Here is a 19511-nt window from a genome sequence, read left to right as displayed (position 1 = left end):
GAGATGAAAGTCTGTGTGTGGGAGGTCCCGGCCCCTCCCCACAGCCTCCGTGGGCTGCTCGGCTCTGAGCACCGGCCCTCTCGGGAGCGCGCGGATTTGGGGCACACAGGAAGTGCGCATCTATCTGGGGTTCGTGGGTCAGAGGGCCACGGCTGCTGGGGCGCCTCCTGGTGCCAGAGCCGCCGTGCCCTGGGCACTGTAAGAACACAGGCCCGGATGTGCCGTCTGTAAAATGGGGTGATAATAGCGCCTGCCGCAGGCCTCCCCCCTCCTCCCTTGCATTAATCTACACCGAGGACACGGACTGGTTTCTGCCACGGCGTGGGCACCCTGACGGCGTCGGTCTCGTCCTTTGTGCCGTCGTTCCCACACCTTTACCTCAGCCCCTTGAGCATCTGGGCAAAGGGACTGGCAGCTCGTGGTGACCAGGCATCCCAGGCGGACAGGCAGCCTTCCCGTCTCCCTGCCTGTCCGGTGTCTGCCCCCCCCCCCCCCCCCCCCCCCCCCCGGCCCAGCCTGAGCCCCGGCACCGGGGCCACCTCGGAGGGGGAGCTTCCGGCGCCCTGGCCCGGCCGGACCTCGTGTTGGGGGGAATCTGCGGCCCGAGCCGTTACGATCGCCACGGGGGCGCTGGGGCCCGGCCTCGCCGCGGTCTCTGCGCCCTGCGTGGAGCAGGCCGGGGCCGTGTGGGTTCCTGACCGCCCGCCTCTGGGTTCTTGTCTTGCAGATTTCTCCACCCAGGTGAACTCCTCTTCCCTCAACTCCCCCACGGGGCGTGGCTCCATGGCCGCCCCCTCGCTGCACCCCTCTCTGGGGCCCGGCATCGGCTCCTCGCTCGGCTCCCCCGGCCAGCTGCACTCGCCCATCAGCACCCTGAGCCCGCCCATCAACGGCATGGGCCCACCGTTCTCGGTCATCAGCTCCCCCATGGGCCCCCACTCCATGTCAGTGCCCACCACGCCCACCCTGGGCTTTGGCACCAGCAGCCCCCAGGTAAGCGCAGAGGCGGGCCCCATCCTGCGGACCCTCGGGGGGTCCTCTCCCCCCTTTATGTCTGGGAAGCCGAGCCTCAGAGCGAGCGGTGGCTTCGGCCTGAGTTTGACCCGGGTCTGGCTGACTCCCTGGCCCTCGACTCTCCGAGGTCATCAGCTGGCCTCCCCGCTGCTGGTCGTTTCCTCCAGTGTGGCCCCCCCCACCCCCACCCCGCGGGGGGCTCCCTTGCTCCCCTGACTCGGAGCTCTGTAGGGCGGGGTGCCGCCTTCCTCAGCATTCACACCCACCCACCCCCCTGAGCCCCTGTCCCTTCTCGGCCCTTCCCTCCTGGCCGCCTCGCATGCCCACACCAGGTGGTTCCGGCGCCCCGGGCCCAGAGCCCCGGGTGGTGTCTCCGGGCGCTGTGTCGATGTGCCCTCCTCAGGCCGGGCCCCAGGCCCCACGGTGGCCTCAGCTCATCTGTCAGGGCTCGGTGGGATTTTCCACGGGCGTGGGTTTGGAACAGTCTGGCTTTCAGGGTTGTTTCTGAATCAGGAAGGAAGTGGTGCCTGGCGGGGCCTGGCTCGGTCTGGTTCTTGCCGTGGGGACCGTGGGGGCCCAGTCCACCCTCCCCTGGGCACCTGTCGTCCAAACCCCTGCAGAGCCGTCCGGAACTCTTCTGGAGATCCCTGGGTGGTGACGGGTCCCCGGGGCCCAGCGGGGTGTCCTCTCTCCCAGCTCCGTGCGGTTCCTGCTGGGTTTCTTGCTGGGTGGCCAGAGGGCCTGCCTGAATCCCAGCGGGACCTCCCTCTCTCTGGGGCTCGAGCCGTCCTTCCTGAAATAGGTCCGAGTCCAAGGCTGGGTTCGGCCATTCTTGCCCCGAGATGACAGCCCCGTGGTGGAGAGCCTCGGGGCACATCTCCACGGAGCCTCAGGACAGCCTCCTGGGGAGAGACTTGGGCGCAGGCTTCCCTGTCCAGAGCCACACATGCCCTCGTGACAGCCACATCCTATGGGCTCCCAAGCCCCTGCCTGCGGGGCAGTCCCCTTCGCTGCTGGCCCCGGGGTACCACCGAGCTGGAGCCAGCCCACTGCCCCTCTCGCTGGGCCTCCAGAGCTGGCCTTGGGGGGAGAATCTTGCTGGCTTTTCCAGAGTGACCTTGTCAATCTTTTGTGTCTGGGGGACGGGAGCAAAAGAGCTGGGGTCTCAGGCGTCAGTGCAGAGCTCCCGTGCTCCTCTCGCATCACCTGGCCCCCGGAGCAGGCAGGAGGCCTGAGGTGCTGGCCTGAGGGAGGCTCGGCTGCTTTGCTGGGCCTGGCCAGGTTATTTTTAGCACAGCCGCCCCACCCCCAATTCTTGCTGGCTGCACAGCGAGCCAGGGGGCAGATGAAGACTGAGCTTGCACCTGCCCCCCTGGGGACCGCGACAGAGGCAGGCACCTGCTGGCCCTCAGCCCCATGAGGCTCCTTGCTGGTCGTAGGCCTACCACCTGCCCTGGACACCCTGAGGGCTCGTGTACAGCAGGAGCCTGGGCGTGGCAGTGGTGTCCCCCAGACCTTGGGGTCACCTGCCACTTGGCACTGTTTGCCCGTCTGGGAGCGGGGGCGGGGTAGTACTGGGGAGTGAGGGGTTTGGGGGACCACATCTGTCCTGTTCTCTCTTATTCTCGGCACCCAGCCAGGTTCCTGGCACTTGGTGGTGCTGGTTGAATCCAGGTTGCGTGTGAGTGAGGGGCCCCAGGCCCCTTGAGGCTGATGAGGGGATCGGGGCAAGAGTCAGGCCTGGGAGAGGGTGTGGGGAGCAAGCCCGCTGTGCCCCAGATGGTCACTGCTGTGCTGTGGCCACCCGTCCCACGTGTCCCTCTGTCCATCAGTCAGTCGCGCCACAGTGAGTTTTGCCACGGTCTGAGCCGCGCACTCGGCCTCCCCTGTGGCTGCCCGTCCTGGCGAGGCCTCAGTTTCCCGGTATCGCCTTCCTGGAGTGAGTGGAGCTTCTGGGCTTCAGCAGCTCATCCTGGAAACCTGGGGTTCCCCATATTCACAAAGAGTGTGGGTGGAGTTCAAAGGGGGGCATGCCCCACCCTCTGCCCCAAAACCACAACCGCGAAGTCATGGTTGGCGGAACCAGCGAGGTTCTCCGATTTCTGCTGCCGGAGAAGGGCTGGCGCCCTGCCGAGGGCTGCCTGCTTGAGTCCACGCAGCCCAGAAGGCCCGCCAGCGCCCCCGGTCTGCCTCGCTTTGCCCTCCCTGCCCAGAAATGGGTGCCTGGGGGTCCAGATCCCAGGCGCCGGCCCCCGGGCTGCCCTGTGCCTCTTTCCTGGTCTGGGGGCTCAGCACAGGGCCCAGGAGCACCCCCACCGCGCCCCAGAGCCCTCTGGCCCCACCGGGCCTGCCGTGGGCACCACAGCATGTAGCCCTCGCCAGCCCAGCAGACCTTCCCTGGTGGGGGATCTGCTCAGGCCAGTGGGCCGGCTGGCACTGCCTGCTCTTTGTCGGCGGTCCCGTGGCCGTGAGGCCTCCAAGGACAGGGCGTCCCCACGGTTTGCCCCTGCCTTGCGGGTCCTGTGAGGCAGGCGAGGCCAAGGGCCTGGTCTCGCAGCGGCAGGCCTGAGCCTCCACCCCCAGTTCTGGCCGCGGATGGGGGGGAAGCCTGCTGTTGGCTCAGGAGGAAGAGCGTGGTGGGTGCAGAAGAGAGGAGCCTCCAGAGGCGGCAGGAGACCCTGGCGGGGCCCTGATGAGGCTGCTGGTTGTCAGCGAGTCCTGTAGGCTCCAGTGGGAACTGAAAAAAATGCCAAGGATATGAAAGGGGAAATGGGACTGGGCCCCACCCTGGCCACACCACATGGCCTCCAGGCCCTAGCCAGGGGCTGTTGGCACCGTGGATGGGGTGCAGGGGGGAGGGGCTACAGCTCCTCAAAGAATGGGGGGGCCAGCCCAAGGCGCATCAGCTTGGAGCTGGGAAGGGCGAAGTGTGACCCCTGACCCCGCACAGCCTGGCCCTGGTGGCCTCATGGGCACCGTTTACTAGTTGAGGCAAAGGATCGATGTGGGTGGCCCCAGGCCTGTGGTGAGTGGGGGCTACAGCCAGCCTCGTCTCCCCACGTGTGCAGGGTCTCCTAGGGCTCCCAGAGGCCTCTGGGCTGACTGCTGTGCCCCTGGGAAGCCTGAGGCCGGGAGGGCAGGGATGCCCCCGGCACATGGCCGCCAGCCACGGCACTGACGGTCCTTCCCGCCTGGAGCTCCTTCCCACGTGGGGCCCGCCCTGCCTTCCTCACTGCAGTGGCCCTGCCTCAGTTTACCTAGGGCAGTCACCAGTTCTTAGGGCCTGCATGTACACGGGGGACAGGGCAGGTGGCCTGCCACCCACCCAGCACGGTGTGGGCAAGCATGAAAGAGGAAATGCCCAGGTTCCTCTCCCTGGTGCCCTCGAGTGGATCCAGCCACGTGGGGTCCTGGCCGGGCTCCCACAGCGTGGGGAAGGCTGCAGCAGGGGCAGGCCTCCCGCTCCCATGTCCTCAGTGACTCCCCCCCCCGCCCCCCCCCGTCGGCCCCCTCTGCACCCATGTCGCGCCCTTCCTGAACGGCTCAGCGGCCCCTCCGCCTGGGACCCAGCCCGCGACGTCTCCTGGAGGCCGAGTGTGTGTAGCAAGCTGCCCCTGTGTCGGCTCAGTTTTCCTGACGGCGGCCCTCAGCTTGGCCCACGACGAACCTCAGGCTCGGAATGATTGAATAATTTCCCCAAAGCCACACAGTGGATGGAGGAGGGCATAATCCGGGGGCCCTGCCATAAGCTGTGCTGTCCCCACCACCCGCCTCCGCCCCGTCCCCACCAAGCCAGCGAGCTCTGCAGGGCTGCGCGGGGCTATGTGTCCTGTGTCGCTGGGCACTTAGGGAACGGCGTGTGACCGGTGGGGTCCCCGAGTGGCTCTGGGCCTGTTCCCCCTGCAGCATGCGGGCATCGCCTTGGTGCCCACAGCCTGCTACCCAGAGGCCTGCCTGCCGGGCCCCTGACCTCCTGAGCCTCCACATCCATATCTGGGAAGGGACAGGGACATGGCAGAGGCGAACGTGTGTGGCGCACCTGGGCACAGGGCCCTCCGCAAACGGCCCCTTCTCTGTCCCCTTTCCTGTGGGAAACGCTCCCAGGCCTGGGGACGGTGCGCAGAGAGTGCCCTGGTGCCAGTGGACAGGCTGCTCTGGTCCGTGGCGCCCTCTCACCTGATGGCCCCCAGGGGTTTCTTGGGAGCCCCCCGGAGTCCTGGGTGGGGGGGTGGGGGGGTGGTCAGTGCACTCAGAGTCACAGGGCCCCGGGCGGGGGAGGGCCCCAGAGCCACGGGGGCTGGAAGGACCCTCCCAGCCTCCCAGGCCAGCGTGGAAACAGGCATTGGGGGCCTTGTGCTTCGTGTTCTCGGAGCACCAAGTTCTCGCTGCCCCGTGAGAAAACGGTGGAGGTCGGGGGCCGTGGGGAAGGAAGGAGGTGAGGTTCCCGCTGGCAGGAGGGGCCCGGGGCTACCCGGGGCAGCCAGGCGCCTGCTGTCCTTCCCCAGAGACGTGCACACCGCCCGGTTTCCGCCTTTGTCAGGGTTTGCAGAAGTGGGGGGCCGGGGGCCGCCGGGCCGGGGTCCTGGCGCCAGTGGAGACAGGCCAGCCTGTGGGCGCAGCGGGAAGCACCCCTGGGCCCTAGCGCTGCCGGGAGAGCTGGGGTGGATGCAGCGGAACCAAAACTGCTGTGTCATTGCAGCGGCAGCTGTTGCCAGGGTGATGGTGAGGTTCCCACGCTTCCTCCTGGGCAGCATGGGGCTGTCAGCCTCCGGGTGGGGCGGGGCGCTGTCTGTCCCGCTCTCCTTGGGTCACGTGATCCGAGCTTCCCCCACCCACCCCACCCGGCGGTGTGCTGCCGAGGTGGACCCCAGCTCCCTTTCCTTGCTGTGACCAGGCCTCGGCGCCCAGCTGCGGGTTGGGGGTCCCCAAAACAAAGTGCCTGCCTCACAGGGGAGGGGCGCGAGCTCACGCTGCCCTGTCCAGGGCTCGCTTAGTGATGGGAGGTGGGTGAGAGTCGGGGTGTAAGCAGGGCCCTGGGGGGTCCTCCTCTGAGGCCATGGTGGGGGGGTCCCTGAAGTCAGGGCAGGGCTCAGCGGGGCTGGGCCCTGCCGCTCCTGTGCTGTGTGGCCCGTGGCTGGCATCGCCCCTCTCTGAGCCTCGGTTTCCTCTCTGCAAGGTGGGGGGGGGGGTTCATTGGCACCTTCCTACGGTAGGGCTGGTGGGGGGGATGCTGGCACGTGCCCCCCTGGACGCCCCCGGTTTTCCCTCCTCAGCTCAGCTCGCCCATGAACCCCGTCAGCAGCAGCGAGGACATCAAGCCCCCGCTGGGCCTCAATGGTGTCCTCAAAGTCCCGGCCCACCCCTCAGGGAACATGGCGTCCTTCACCAAGCACATCTGTGCCATCTGCGGGGACCGCTCCTCAGGTAGGCCGTCATGGTTGCGGCGGGACCGCAGGACTCCCCCCCACCCCCCACCACGGGCAGGGCGCAGCGGTGCGGGGAGGCGGGCGGCTGGCTGGGCCCAGGAGGGGGTTTCGCGCAGCACAGGGATCGAGAGCAGGGGAGGCCGCAGGGGGGACGGCGGTGGGCGGGGCCTGGAGGCCTCCGTCGCGGGGGGGGGGGGGGGGGGGGGGGGGGGAGGGGGGTCGACGGCGAAGGGGGCCGGCCCGGCCTCGTGCCCCTGCACCCCGGCCGCTGACCGCGGGAGTGGAGGAGGCCCCACGCGCTCGGGCGCCGTGCTCAAGGCCCCGCTCCCCGCAGGCAAGCACTACGGGGTGTACAGCTGCGAGGGCTGCAAGGGCTTCTTCAAGCGGACGGTGCGCAAGGACCTGACCTACACCTGCCGGGACAACAAGGACTGTCTGATCGACAAGCGGCAACGCAACCGCTGCCAGTACTGCCGCTACCAGAAGTGCCTGGCCATGGGCATGAAGCGCGAAGGTAGGCCCGCCCGGTGCCGTCCCCGCAGCTCCTCCCACGGCCCCGCAGCTCCTCCCACGGCCCCGCCCCTCCCACGCCCCGCCGCCACGACGGGGCGCTCGCTCCCTCCAGGGGCCAGCCCCCGTGGCTCTCCCCGGGCCCTGGTCCCGCCTGCTCTTCACCCCGGCGCCTGCTGTTTGCCAGGCCCTGGGCTTAGCGGGGGCCGCCTCCATCCTGCCCACTGGCGGCTCTCAGCCCCGGGCGGGGAACGCGATCAAAGCCTCTTCAGGTGCCGGTGGCCCAGGGCGTGGGCTCTGGGACCCGGGCGGGCGAGGGCCGAGGCTGCACGTGGGAGATGGGGAGAGGGAGGGTCCTGAGGTCGTGTTGCAGCCAACTGGTAAGGGGACAGTCGGGGACGCCGTGGCGGGGACAGCGCTGATGAGGGGGCAGAGTGGAGCAGGGAGCCCCAGCCGCCCTGGGGGTGCCGCTGAGCCCTGCTGCATGCGGGGGGGGGCCGCCTTCCCCTCCCTCGGACCTCCTTCAGTGGGCGTCTCCGCCTTGGATTCGGAGCCCATTTTATTGACAACTGTTTGTTAGGGGCAGGGGGTCGGGGCAGGTAGGGAAGGTCACCTGAGGTCATTGAAATCGTCCAGTTGTTCAGCCAGACCTGGGTCTGAGCCCTTGACCCCAACTTGCGGTGCGTCCATGGGCTTCGGTTTCCCCATCTGCAGGCTTGATGACTCCTGCATCCTGGGTCGCTGTTACGTCTGCCTCTGCGCTCAGTCTCGCAGCCGGCGCCTCGCGGGGCTGGAGAAGTGCTGCTTGGGGTCAGGGTGTGGGTCTCGGACCTCCTCGTGGGGCCTCCAGTGGTGCCTCACCACCTAGGACCGTCCCCTGGGGTGCCTGCGGCTCTCGTCTCATTTCCTGTTTTACCCCACTCGTCCTTGTTAGGAAACTTGAGACCCCAGCCGGGCCAGGTGGTCCTGTGGGACTTCTTCCTCAAGGCCACGAGGGCAAGCGGGACGACGGGATGTCCTGCATCTGGCACTGCTTCCGACCAGGGAGGGGCCTCGGGAGCTGCAGCGCTGAGCTGCAGGGGCTGGCCGGGGCCTCGAGGAGTGTCTGCCCACCCACCCTTCCTCGGACAGGCAGAGGAGCTGAAGCCCAGAGGGTCCAGGGCTTGCCCGAGGCCACATGCCAGGCGGGACCCAGGCCCCTGGTGCTGTCCTCGTTCCTTTACGCTATCCAGGGGGCCAGAGGAGGTGTGCACCCCGCCCTGGTTCCTCTGGGTGCCCTTTGTAATCAGGGAGGGCTGGCCGGGGGTGGCCCGTGCAGCTGTGTTCCCGGGATGGGGACTTGGGCGGGGCAGGCACATGGTGGGTGGTGGATGAGTGTGTTCCCCGGGCGTAGGGCACTGGCCAGATGGCCAGGTGCCAGTGGGCTGGGGGGAGGCTCGGGCTCCCTTGAGGACACCCCAGCACAGAGCGAGCTCGGGTCAGCGCCCGAGACCACTCACTGGCCGAGCTCGGCACTCCTGGTGCCAGGCACCACGCTGGGCACTGGGCACGCAGCAGCGAGCCGTGGGCATGCGTCCACTGCAAGGGATTGTCACGTTACCAGGCGGGGCCCCCAGGTGTGCTCAGCGCTGGCAGGGACACAGAGGAGGCGGTGAGCCAGCTGCAGGCAGATGTCAGGCTGATGCCTTCAGAGCGGAAGGGTGTCGGGTAGACCGGGTGCCTAGCCGGAAGGGATGGCGTGTGCAGAGGCCGAGGGCATCAGCAGATACGGCATGCTGCGAGGCCTGGATGCCATTCCCGGCCCCAGAGAGTCACCCTCCGTGGGTCCCCGGGACTGTCTGCTAAATGTGGATCCCTCTCGGGCCCCCTCAGCCTGAGCGTCATCAGACCCCAGCTGCCTGACCTCCCGAAGGTCTGGGAGAGAGTGGATGCTGCAGGGTCCCAGGGCTGGGAGACCTGGTCTGACCCCCCTCCTGGCGCCCACAGTGACTGGGTCTTGCGAGTGGCTGTTAGAAACAGCTGCTTCGTGCGGGGCCTCACTGGGCACCGGGCCCGTCTCCACACTCGCTCTAGCCCCTTGCCCGTCGTGTGGGGATTCTGCCCTGACTTCACTCACAGAGAGACGGGCTGCAGGGGTGGGCACCTGGGGGGTCTCCGGGCCAGCACAGGCCGAATCCCGTCTGCAGCCGTTGGCTTGGTCCGGGGTGGCACCAGCCCGTTTGTCTCCCTCGCCTGATGGATAAGTCTGGTGCTTTGGGCGCATTCCCGAGGCGGCGCACGGCCCTCGAGACCGGATTTATGGGCCGTTAGATAAATACCTGATCCCGTCAGGGCCCACCTCCCCTTTGCCTCGTACTGGATTTATGAGTCACGAACGTGCGGTAAAAACCCTCCTCCGGAGCTCTCTCGTGCCTCAGACGCCGCTCTTACCCATGCTTTCCCGTGTGTAGCTCTGTGGCAGGGCCCAGGCCACAGCCTCACCCTTGGGAGGGGTGACCAGTGGCCGCAGTGTGGCTTTAGTGCTGGCCCCGCAGGGGGCTCCACGGTCTCCCAGGCCAAGAGGCCTGTGACTGGGGGCTGGGGACTACCCCCAGCTCCCCCCCCCCCCCCCCCCCGCCCCGGAACTGGTCCCGAAACAGCTCTTTTCCTGTCTGCTGCCCTGGGGACAAGGCTGCTGCAGCGGGACCGTGGGCCGTAGAGGAGCGCGTGGGATGTGAGGTGTTGGCTTCTAGGCTGGCCCGGGCTGCGGGGCCCGTCAGTGAGGCCCTCGATCACGCCTCTGTCACGGGTGAGGACCCAGGCGCGGGCCCGGGCAGCGCTGCCCAGTGCGGTGCGGGAGGGCGCGGTCGGGGTGGGCACGGATGGGGACCGCCCCGCCGCGTGCTGGCTGATGAGGGGCGCTGCAGGCAGGCAGATATCGTCTGTGTTGGGCAATGCCGGGGCCTGCACGCACCTGCACCACCTGGGACTCGCTCCACGGCATTCCGGGGGGGACATGCCAGCCGTCCGCCAGGCTGAGCCCGGGCCTGTCTGCTGGAGCACGCGGGGGCAGGGCTCGGGGGGCCTGCTGGCACTCCTGGTCCGATGGGGGGATCCGGCCCCCACCAGGGGTGGTGCTGTTCCAGGCTGGAGGAGTCGCCCCTCTGTATGTCTCTCTGCTTCCTTCTTCTTCCTCCAGGAAGGCCTCTCCCTGCTTCCTTCCTGCCTCCCTTTGCTTTCTGTGCTCCGTCTCCCAACCCAAAGACCGGGGTGCAGAGAGGGCAGCACCTCGTGTGTGTGTGTGTGTGTGTGTGTGTGTGTGTGTGTGTGTGTGGCTGCTCTCGAGTATAGACTCCTTGACTGTCCTGGATTGAGTCCCGAAGGAAGGGGGAACGTGTCCTCTGAGCTAGAGAGCCCCTCCGGCAGGACACCTCCTCTCTGGGTCTCAGTGGCCCCGGCTAAAGAAGGGGCGTTGGGCCGGGCCTGCCTGTCTCTGTGCTGGAAACAGAGGAGGCGGCGGGGCTGGGTGCTGCTCCCATAGCCACCCCCTCCCCCGCCTGGCTTCCCGCCCAGCCCCCACGGCCCGCAGGGGTGCAGCGGACACGGCAGTGGGTCGGGGTGGCCCCCGCTCCCCGACCCCCATGTCAGTGTCTCCCTTGATGCCTGGGACCCCGCTCTTGTCGGGTGTGGAGCCCCCCTCCCAGGCGCATGTCTGGCGGCCCCCTCTCTGGTCTTCCGGGGGGGGGGGGGGGGGGCTCAGGCCCAGGGTGGGGGCGGGGGGGGGCAGGGAACGAGGCCCTGTGCTCGCAGACGCCTCCCGCCTGAGGCTCCTTGGCGCTGGCAGAACGTAAGTCAAACATGACTACGTCTAGAAGGTGACTGAGCTGGCAAAACATAAATCCCGGGCTCCTCCCGCCCCCTCCGCCATCTACAAATACAACCATAATATTTATAATGATGCCGCTCAGAGGTGCCGGCCCTCCACGGCTTCAAAGTGCTTCACGAAGCATTGGCTAATTAATTCGCGCCGCCCCCCGCCGAGGAGGCAGGTGCCGGGGACCCCCACCCGCCGCTGCCACCCGGGCGCTGCCCCCACACTCGGGCCGCCCCGTCCGCCCGCCTGTGCAGTGGGAGGAAATCTGTGACCGGTGTGTGGGGAGCGTGGGGGCCGGAGGCGGGAGCGCCGCGCGGGGCCAGCCCGGGGCCGGGGCTGCGGTGCTCCCTCCGGGGCGGGGGGAAGCGGGGCCACACAGCTGGCGGGGGCAGGGCAGGGCCACGGCGCCCGGAGCCACCCGCTGTCCTGTGAGCTCAGCCGTGCCCCCGTGCTGCTCTGGACCTGCGTCCCCAGCTGGAAGAACGAGGCAGTTGAGCCAAAGCGCATGCCTCTAGGCTGTGCGCTGGCCCTGAGGGTTTTGGATTGTGCCCAGAGCACAGACCCCCGGGGACCACCCCCCCCCCCCCGCTCAGGGTCTCGGGGACACGGGCCTGCCTGGACTCTGTGTCCGTCACCCCAGCTGCTGGCTGTGTCAGTCCGTGCACGGTGGCAGCAGGGTGACCACGAGGAGGTGCCCTGCCCCAGCCCGGCACCTGCCACATGTTGGGGTCTGGAAGCCTGGCCGGAGAGGGCCCGGAGCACGACCGTGCCTCCTCGCCACCTGCCCGCCAGCTGGAGCTCCCCCCGCCCCCCGCAGCCCCCACCTGCTGTCGGCCTTTGGGAAGCGCCAGCCTTGCAGAAACTCTGACTTGGGCTTCCTGCCTGGCTCTTCGGCCCAGCTGCTGTGATTTGCAGGTGCTGAGCTGGCCCCCGTCCTTGAGTCGCGCTCTGTGAGCGCAAAGGCCCTCTTCCGTGCTCTGGGTCTCGGAGAGCATAGCCTCTGGCCCGGGGTTGGCTCTAAATAGCCACCGGCCAGCGTGGCAGACATCGCCTGCCCTCAGGGAGCCCCGCGGGGGGGGTACAGCGGTGTCCGTTTGGGCTGTCGGGGAACTGTGGGCTGTGCTCCGGGAACCAGGCAGGCCTGTGGGACCCTTGGGGCCAGCACCGTCAGGGAGCCCTCATGCCCCCCGGGCTGGAGCGGCGAGAGAGGAACGGGGGCTCGTGGATCCCCGGGGGAGGGCTGATCCCCAGCAGCCATGGCCTTGGGAGGAGGTGGCAGGTGAGAGCCGAGGCTGGGCGGGGAGGCTCCAGAGCCACGGACGCCTCTTCCCGCCCTCCTCCCTCCTGCCCGTCCGTCGCATTTGCCAAACCCATCAGGAAACCAAAGGGGAGAGGACTTGGTAAGGCAGCCTGAGTTCAGGCCCTCAGAGCCAGGGCAGGGGGGTGGGGTCTGGAGGTTCAAGGAGCTGGTCTCGTGACAGCTGGCATCTGTGAGACCCGGGGACGTGCTGTGCCCCACAGAGATGTCCTGGAGGGGAGAATGAGCCCATCTGAGGCCCAGGGGGCCATTGACTCAGGAAGCCCCAGGTCAGGCTGCACCTTCCGCTCTCCAGAAGGCACTGCCCCAGGACATTGGACCAGGAAAGAGGGCACTGGGCGCAGTGCCCTGAGAGTGTGAGGGTGTGAGGGCGGGATGCCGGGCTGAGGTCTGCAGGGCAGGGGCTCTGAGCTGGCTTTGGGAATATAAATCAGGGACTGGTCAGCAGTGGGGAGTGGGAGACCCGGATGGCACAAGGAAAGGCCCGCTGGAGGAGGAGGGTCTGGCCAGCATCCTCGGGAGGGCCGTGAGGCCCCCTGGCTGAGCCCCCACCTCCAGGGCTGGCCGGAAGCTGGGCAGTGGTCCAGAGGGCCTGCAGCGGTTGGAGTCAGCTGACCTCAGCTGGCTCCTATGCAGGAGCGTGACCTGGGGGCTGCAGGTTCGGCTCCTTGCAAACGTCACTGTATTTTATCTTCGTGCTCTACCCACGGGCCCCCCAGGAGCTGGCCGTTCGCCAGGGCCCCTGGTGCTGCAGCTCAGGGTGCGATCTAGGAGCGGGACGGTGGGGGCCCGGGTCCTGCGATCCAGGAGCGGGATGGTGAGGCGAGCTGCTCCGAGTCGGGTGGTCTGGGCATCCATCCAGGTGAGGGTTCTGAGGGGCTCATGAGGTTTGTCGGGCACTTGGCTCGGCAGAGCGGCCTGCCGGGTGCAGTCATGGGGGCTGCGAGGGGCTGCGTCCGAGGACTGTGTGCCACGAGCACCGGCCCAGGTCTCAAAGCCCTCGGGTTTCCAGTAAGGGAGTGAGCTGCCTGTACCCCTGGGGTGCTGTGGGGGACCTGGGCCTGGCATGCGGGGCTCCCCCAGCCCAGGGTTATCTTCTGCCTCTTACTGGGAGCCCTCTGGGCTTGGATGTGGCCGCAAGAGGTGGGTCCAGCTCTCTCGGTCCTCGGGGCCTCCCAGGGGTCGGCCTGCCTCTGGGCTCTGTGGCGAGGGGCTGTTTCCAGGCCCTTCCTCTCAGCTTAGATGGGCCAGGGGACAAAGGTCTCCGTGCTACACTCTTGGAAGTCCCCTCACCAAGCTCCCACTCTGTGATGGGGTCTTCAAGAAACCGAGGGCCTTGTCTGGGGGCGGGGGGGCCGAGGAGCCGGCCCTGAGGAGGTCGAGGCCACCCCAGGGGCCTGGTGGAGGGGGACCATAGGAGGGTGGGCCTGGGGGAGGCTGCTGTGACGGCATCTGGGCATTCCCGACACTCCTAGCTGGCTCAGGCTGAAACAGTGCCGTGTGGACAGCCCTTCTGGCCCCGCACCGGGCTGCAGGCTGTGACTTTTCCCTACGGCTGACTCGTTTGCCCCAGTCCAGGGCCCTTAGTTCTCTTACCGGAGAGGAGGGGTGGAGGTGGGGGTCCCCCAGGAGGCTGCGGCAGCCCCGAGGAGCCATCTTGGGTGCTTGTGGGGCTCTGGGTGAGGTCCACAGCCTGACCCCTGGGTCCCGGCCTCTCTTGGGAAGGGCAGTTTCAGCTTCGTGGACTCTGAAGTCTGAGGTCTGTAAACGCCCATCCGCACGGTGCCCTGGCGTCCTCCCTTCTGTCCACGTGGGTCTCCTTGGGGCAGTGTGCAAGTGAATGCCCTCCTCTCTGCCTGCTTCCGTCGGCTTCTCTCCCTGGGCTCCCAGGGACTGGGCCATGCCCTGTCCACCCATCTGCTCAGCCCTCCAGCCCCAGGGCTGCCCCATTCCCTACCGGGCTGCCCCAGGCCATCCTGGCTGATGCTCTGGGTTGGCATCCAGCTCCTGGTCTCCCCTGGGCCCCCCTTTTTTTTCTGCAGCTGGATGGGACTTTCAGAGATGTGTGTCCTATCCTGTCCCTTTCCTGTGGCACAGGAACTTGCCCCTGCTCCCGTGTACCCCTTGTACCGGGTCTCCAGCTGGTGTGAGAGGCCCATTCATCAGGAGTATCTCTGATTTGGCTCTGAGCCTTTGCACACGCTGCCTCCTATGCCTGAACTATTACCCTTGTCTTTCGTGCCTCTTTACTTTTCTTGCCGCTTCTTCCGGGCAGCCTTCCTGGCTTTGTCTGAGCCCATAGTCCATCAAAACCCTTCTCGCTGCACGTTAGGCTCCCTGCTGAACCATCCGTCAGCTGCACGAGAGCTGGGCCCCGTGTGCCCTGGCCTGTGTATGCCTGGCCCCGGACAGGTCCTGATGTGGAATTAGCCGGACGAATTAACGAGAGGCGGGTGTGCTCTGTGAGTGTGTGTGGCTGCTGAGAGGCAGAGACGGGGCCGTGGTCTGGCCCTCACTGGCCCTGGCGGGCACGCTGGCTCGGGGCCGACACGGCTTGGCCCCTGGTCGGGGGGGGGGGGGGGGGGGGGGCGCTGCCCAGGGAGCCGCGGGCTGACCATGGCCTCCCTCACCCTGCAGCCGTGCAGGAGGAGAGGCAGCGGGGCAAGGACCGGAACGAGAATGAGGTGGAGTCCACCAGCAGTGCCAACGAGGACATGCCGGTAGAGAAGATTCTGGAGGCGGAGCTGGCCGTCGAGCCCAAGACCGAGACGTACGTGGACGCGAACATGGGGCTGAACCCCAACTCGGTGAGCGCCACCCCTGCCCACGTGGTCCCCCCTCCCCACCGGGACCGCAGGGGCCGGCATTGCCTGGGGACCGCTGGCCCCTGGTGAGCGTTGCGGGCGAGAGGCCCCATCTGTCGGCCGTGCTGACGCCCGGGACCCCGCACGTGCTGTCCTGCCCCACGGGGCCTGCAGCCCGCGCTCAGCTGGGTGTCGGGGGTCCCGTATGTGCCCCAGGTGTACAGGCCACTCTGCTGTTTCGCCTGTGTGCCCACGTGGGGGTCGGGGCTGGGCCCAGAGCCTGTGGCCAGCCCCGAGGTGGCGCTGGCCTCTCTTCCTCCGTCCTCCGCCCGGCTCGCCGTGGCTCCCACCGTGCTGGACACGCCCTGTTCGTCCACCCGTGCACCGCCAGGGCCCTTGCACGTGCAGCTCTCTCTGATTCCTCCTCACGCGTCTGTCTGGGCTAAGGGGTCTCTCTTCCCGGGGCCCTTGCCCCCTGTGGCCTTCCTCTACGGCCCTGTGAAGGCGGGCCTGGCCCCAGGGCGTGGCTCAGAGCTCCCTTCACGGCCCCCGGCACACGGCAGCCTATGGCGGGGTGCGTGGTGGGTTAATTCTCCGGCCCCGGCCAGGGACCCCGCCTGCCCGCGGGTGCTCACACACAGCCCTCACCCCGGCTACGCGTGTCCCATGTGCTCATGAGGCCCCGGCACTGTGAGGCCACCGTGGCTGGCCACCTGGCTTCCCCGGACCCCCGTGGGGGCGCCCGGTGCCCAGGGCCACAGCCCCTGTCGGGCCTCCGCTCTGGTGCCCACCGGGGAGCAGGTGCACGCGGGGCCCGAAGGCAGGCATCCGGCACTCTGCTTGTGGACCGAGCCCACCCCTCAGGGCCCTGGGATGGGGGGGCCGGCTTCGAGGGGTTCACGGTGGGACAGAAGCTCCGGGACAAAATCGGGAGATAGACCAAGGGCTGCCAACGTTTTTCTTCTGTCGAGTGCAGACGTTATTAGGAACAACCAGCTGCCACCTGCTCCCCCTGCCCTCAGAACCGGCCGGGAGCTTCGGGCCGTGCCGAGGGCTGGCATTGGGGGGCGCCAGCCTGCCTTCCTGTGGCTGGCCTTGTTACAGCTTCCTCTGGGTCGGCCTGGCCCCCCTTCGGACAACGCATTTAGGCCCCGTCCCTCAGGCAGCAGGAGGGTGGCTCACTCTGGAGGGGTACCTTTCGCGCCCTGGGGCCGGGGGGCGGGGGGGGCTGCTGTCATCTCTTGGGACACGTGACCTGTGCGGCCAGCTGCAGAGGCCACTGCCCGGGAGTGGTTCAGGGGCTGCGCTGGGCCCCTCGTGGGCTCCTAGGGGGCCAACTGCCGGTGGCCAGGGAGGCCGGTTCCCTGGGCTGCCTCCAGGAGCTTTGAGGCTCCTCCACGTGCCCCCCCCCCCCCCCCCCCCCCCCCCCCCCCCCCCCCCCCCCGCTCCACAAGGCTTCCCCAGGCCCGTTTCCACCTGACGGGGCCAGAGGCGCAGAGCCCGGCAGGGGTGGCCTCGGAAAAGGCTACCTACTGGGTGTGTCGCCCTCGTGAGCTGGGGACCCCACGCAGGCCAGCCTCTGTGCCAGTGCGGATGATGGGGGTGCTGCGTGGGGACACATGTGCCCTGAGCAGAGCCTGGCCCCTGGCTTCTGGTCGATGTGGAATCTGCTGCAGGGAACGCAGGAGGGAACGCCCACCCCCACAGGCCAGCCCTGGGCAGCAGAGGGATTTTGGGGTGAGGGCAAGTATAAGGGTGTGCCGGGGGCCGTCACCCTGGGCTGGGGGTCCCGTGAGCCCCAGAAGCCCTGGCTGACGCCTATTCCTACAGCCCGCATCCCGCCCTGCTCACCCAGCCCCTCCCCGCCTGGTGGCCTCTGTGACAGTTTGTCACCCGGCTTCCCGTGCAAGCCCTCAGCAGGCCCCTCCCGTGGGACCCCGGGTGTTGAGACCGCGCCTCCCTTTAGGGCAGGTGGCCGCTGTCTGGGGAAGCTCCTCAGAGGAGCCTTTGCCCCTGCCAGGGGGCCCCGGCCCTTGTGGTTCCCGGAGCGACGGATTTCTGCCCCCACCCCCCTCGCTCAGGACCCGAGGCTCCGCCTGCCAGGAGCCGGGGAGGCCTGCCTGCGTTTCCTCATCGGTGACGATGAGTGGAGAGGTCCCTTCTGGCTAGAACTTTGCAGAAGGGGCTCTGATGCCCGCATCTGGATACCGTCTCCACAGCTGGGAGGAAGAAATGGCACGGAGGGGCCAGCACTGTCCCCCGCCCCCCCGGGGCCCCCCAGCCCAGCTCCAGCTTCACACCTGCCTTGCTCTTTCCCTGATTGCGCCACAGGGTCACCGGGCCCCGCACCCAGTGCTCGAGACGACAGTGTGCTTAGTATCTTACGGTCCTGGTCCTGGAGGGCCGCGGTCCCTGATCCGCGTCTGCGGACTGGGGTCGGGTGTGGCAGGGCTGGGTCCTGCCGGGGAGGACGCCCCCTTGCCCTTCCGGGTGCCGGAGGCGTCCTGGCTCGCGTCCTGCAGCGAGCGTCTCTCCTGCTCACCGCTCCCGTCTCTGACCCGGTCTCCTCCGCCGTCGTCGTCCCACCGGGGCACGCCCCCAAAGGGAGATGTAAAGTGGCCCGTTCGCACATTGGTCTTGGGGCCTTCCTCAGCCCGGGGCAGGTGCCGCGGTGGGGGTGGGGGGACCCGGTCCGGGCCTCGTTCCCAGCAGGGCGCTCACCGTGTGCCCCTCCCCCCGCCCAGCCCAACGACCCCGTCACCAACATCTGCCAGGCAGCGGACAAGCAGCTCTTTACCCTGGTCGAGTGGGCCAAGCGGATCCCGCACTTCTCAGAGCTGCCCCTGGACGACCAGGTCATCCTGCTGAGGGCAGGTAAGTGGCCGGTCCGGTCGGGGCCGGGGAAGGCATCGGAGGGGAGAGGGCATGGGCCTTGGGGCCCCGTGGTTGGGCCAGACCCCGGGACGCCCCATCCTCCTGCAGCGTGGGGCTCCCTGCCCCGTCTGGCCTCGCTCCGCCCTCCCGGAGGAGGTATTGGGTTTGGGGTTTCTAAGTGGCCTTCTGAGAGGTAAAGCGCTGTCTGGGGACCTCTGGAGAGGGTGAGGGGCCTGTGACTGTCACGGGCTGCCCCGGTGGGGGGGTTGTGTGTGTGTCCTGCCCTCTCCCCACACCGAGGCCTCAGCTCCTTCTCTGGGTGGGGGTCGCGATGCCGGCAGGTGGGTGGGAGCGTCGGCACTGGGGTTCAGCTCAGGCCCAGTTCCTGACACGTGATGGGCGTGCCAGGTGGAAACCTGTTTCTGCCGTGAGACTAGGGTCCTCAGAGCAAGTTCCTGCCAGAGGGACAGCAGGGACGGGGGAACCAGCTATGCTGGGCCTTCCTTCAGAGGGTGCTGGCAGGGGCACCCCCCCCCCCGCCAGCCTCCTGCCCCACCGGGCCACCTGCACATGCTGGGTGGTGCTGTGTCCACCGGCTGAGGCCGTACCCTGACCCCGGCCGTGTCCCCGGCTGGGCGCTGAGTGAATGGCAGAGGGCAGCCGGGCCCAGAGGTAGGAGGGGACCGGGCAGGCAGCCGGGCCCAGAGGTAGGAAGGGACCGGGCAGGCCCCGCGGGGCAGCAGGGAGAGCAGAGTGACTCCTGAGTGATCCCACGGTGTCAGGGCTAGGGCCGGCTGGGGAGGACAGGTGCTCTTGGGGCCGGCTCTGCCCCCAGCCTGGCGGGGAGGGGAGGGGCGCCTTCTCCAAGAGCTCCCACTCTAGTGGGGGCATAAAACCCAACACCCAGAGCCATCGGGGAAAGGTGGGCAGAGGCCCACGTTCTCGACCTGACTCACTGTGGTGGGGTAACCCCTGCTGTGCCTCAGTTTCCCCTCCTGTAAAACGGGGCTACTCCTGGTTTTGTTGTAGGATTGTAGTCAATATTGAACAGGATGGTCCACGTGATCCCGTCTGCCACGGAGCCCGGAGCCTTCCGAGCCCTTGGGAGTGTGGCTGTGAATTTCGCTGTCCTTGGGGAAGAGGCTCCGGGCTTCCCAGTTCCACGGGAGTCAGTGAGAACCAAGCACAGAAATTGTTTCCATTTCAGCTTTTTCTTCCGTACCTTTTCCTGACCCGAGATGCCTGCTCTGGTCTGTCTGCGCTGGGAACTCATGTAAAGAGAGGGTCCGGTTTGCCTGAGGCCCAGCCTTATTTCACTTTGATAACGTACTATTTGGTGGTGCCCCAGGTGGCACACGTTAACGCGAGAGTTCGCTGCTGAGACAAGGTTCGCGGAAGCAGCTCTGGGGTCGCCCCGGAGAGAGTCCCCCACATCGTCCGTGGCTTGCGCACCCTTGCGGGAAGAGACTTCTCTGGGCACATGAGTTTGGGAGCACCTGGTTAAACAGAGCCAAATCGGGTGCTCTGTGCAGGACTTCTCAGGGCCTTTATTGCCCCAGTTTGCACCGTAGAAGAAAGAGGCATTTCCCAAACATAGGTGCTTGGGAACCTCGTTCCTGTGGCACGCTCGTGTAGGGGTTCCCCAGACCCCACTTTGGGATGGTCCTGTGATAGAGCGTGCTGCCTTTGGATGGCAGCCCCGTGGGGGGAAG

General features: G+C 67.8%; 1 protein-coding gene across 5 annotated transcripts in view; it reads left to right on the top strand.

The window, feature by feature from the left end:
- The window catches only part of RXRA (retinoid X receptor alpha), a 94502-nt gene that overhangs the window by 67115 nt on the left and 7876 nt on the right, over positions 1-19511 (top strand). For all 5 annotated transcript variants that reach the window (XM_042913546.1, XM_042913549.1, XM_042913550.1 and 2 more), the window contains exons 2-6: positions 728-993; positions 6288-6438; positions 6775-6954; positions 14759-14928; positions 17670-17799. In XM_042913546.1, the coding sequence (XP_042769480.1) occupies positions 728-993; positions 6288-6438; positions 6775-6954; positions 14759-14928; positions 17670-17799 (897 nt within the window). The remainder of the gene's footprint in view (positions 1-727; positions 994-6287; positions 6439-6774; positions 6955-14758; positions 14929-17669; positions 17800-19511) is intronic.

The sequence above is a fragment of the Panthera leo genome, chromosome D4, assembly GCF_018350215.1.
Source record: "Panthera leo isolate Ple1 chromosome D4, P.leo_Ple1_pat1.1, whole genome shotgun sequence".
Classification (NCBI taxonomy): Eukaryota; Metazoa; Chordata; class Mammalia; order Carnivora; family Felidae; genus Panthera; species Panthera leo.
This window is presented reverse-complemented; position numbering and strand designations above follow the sequence as displayed.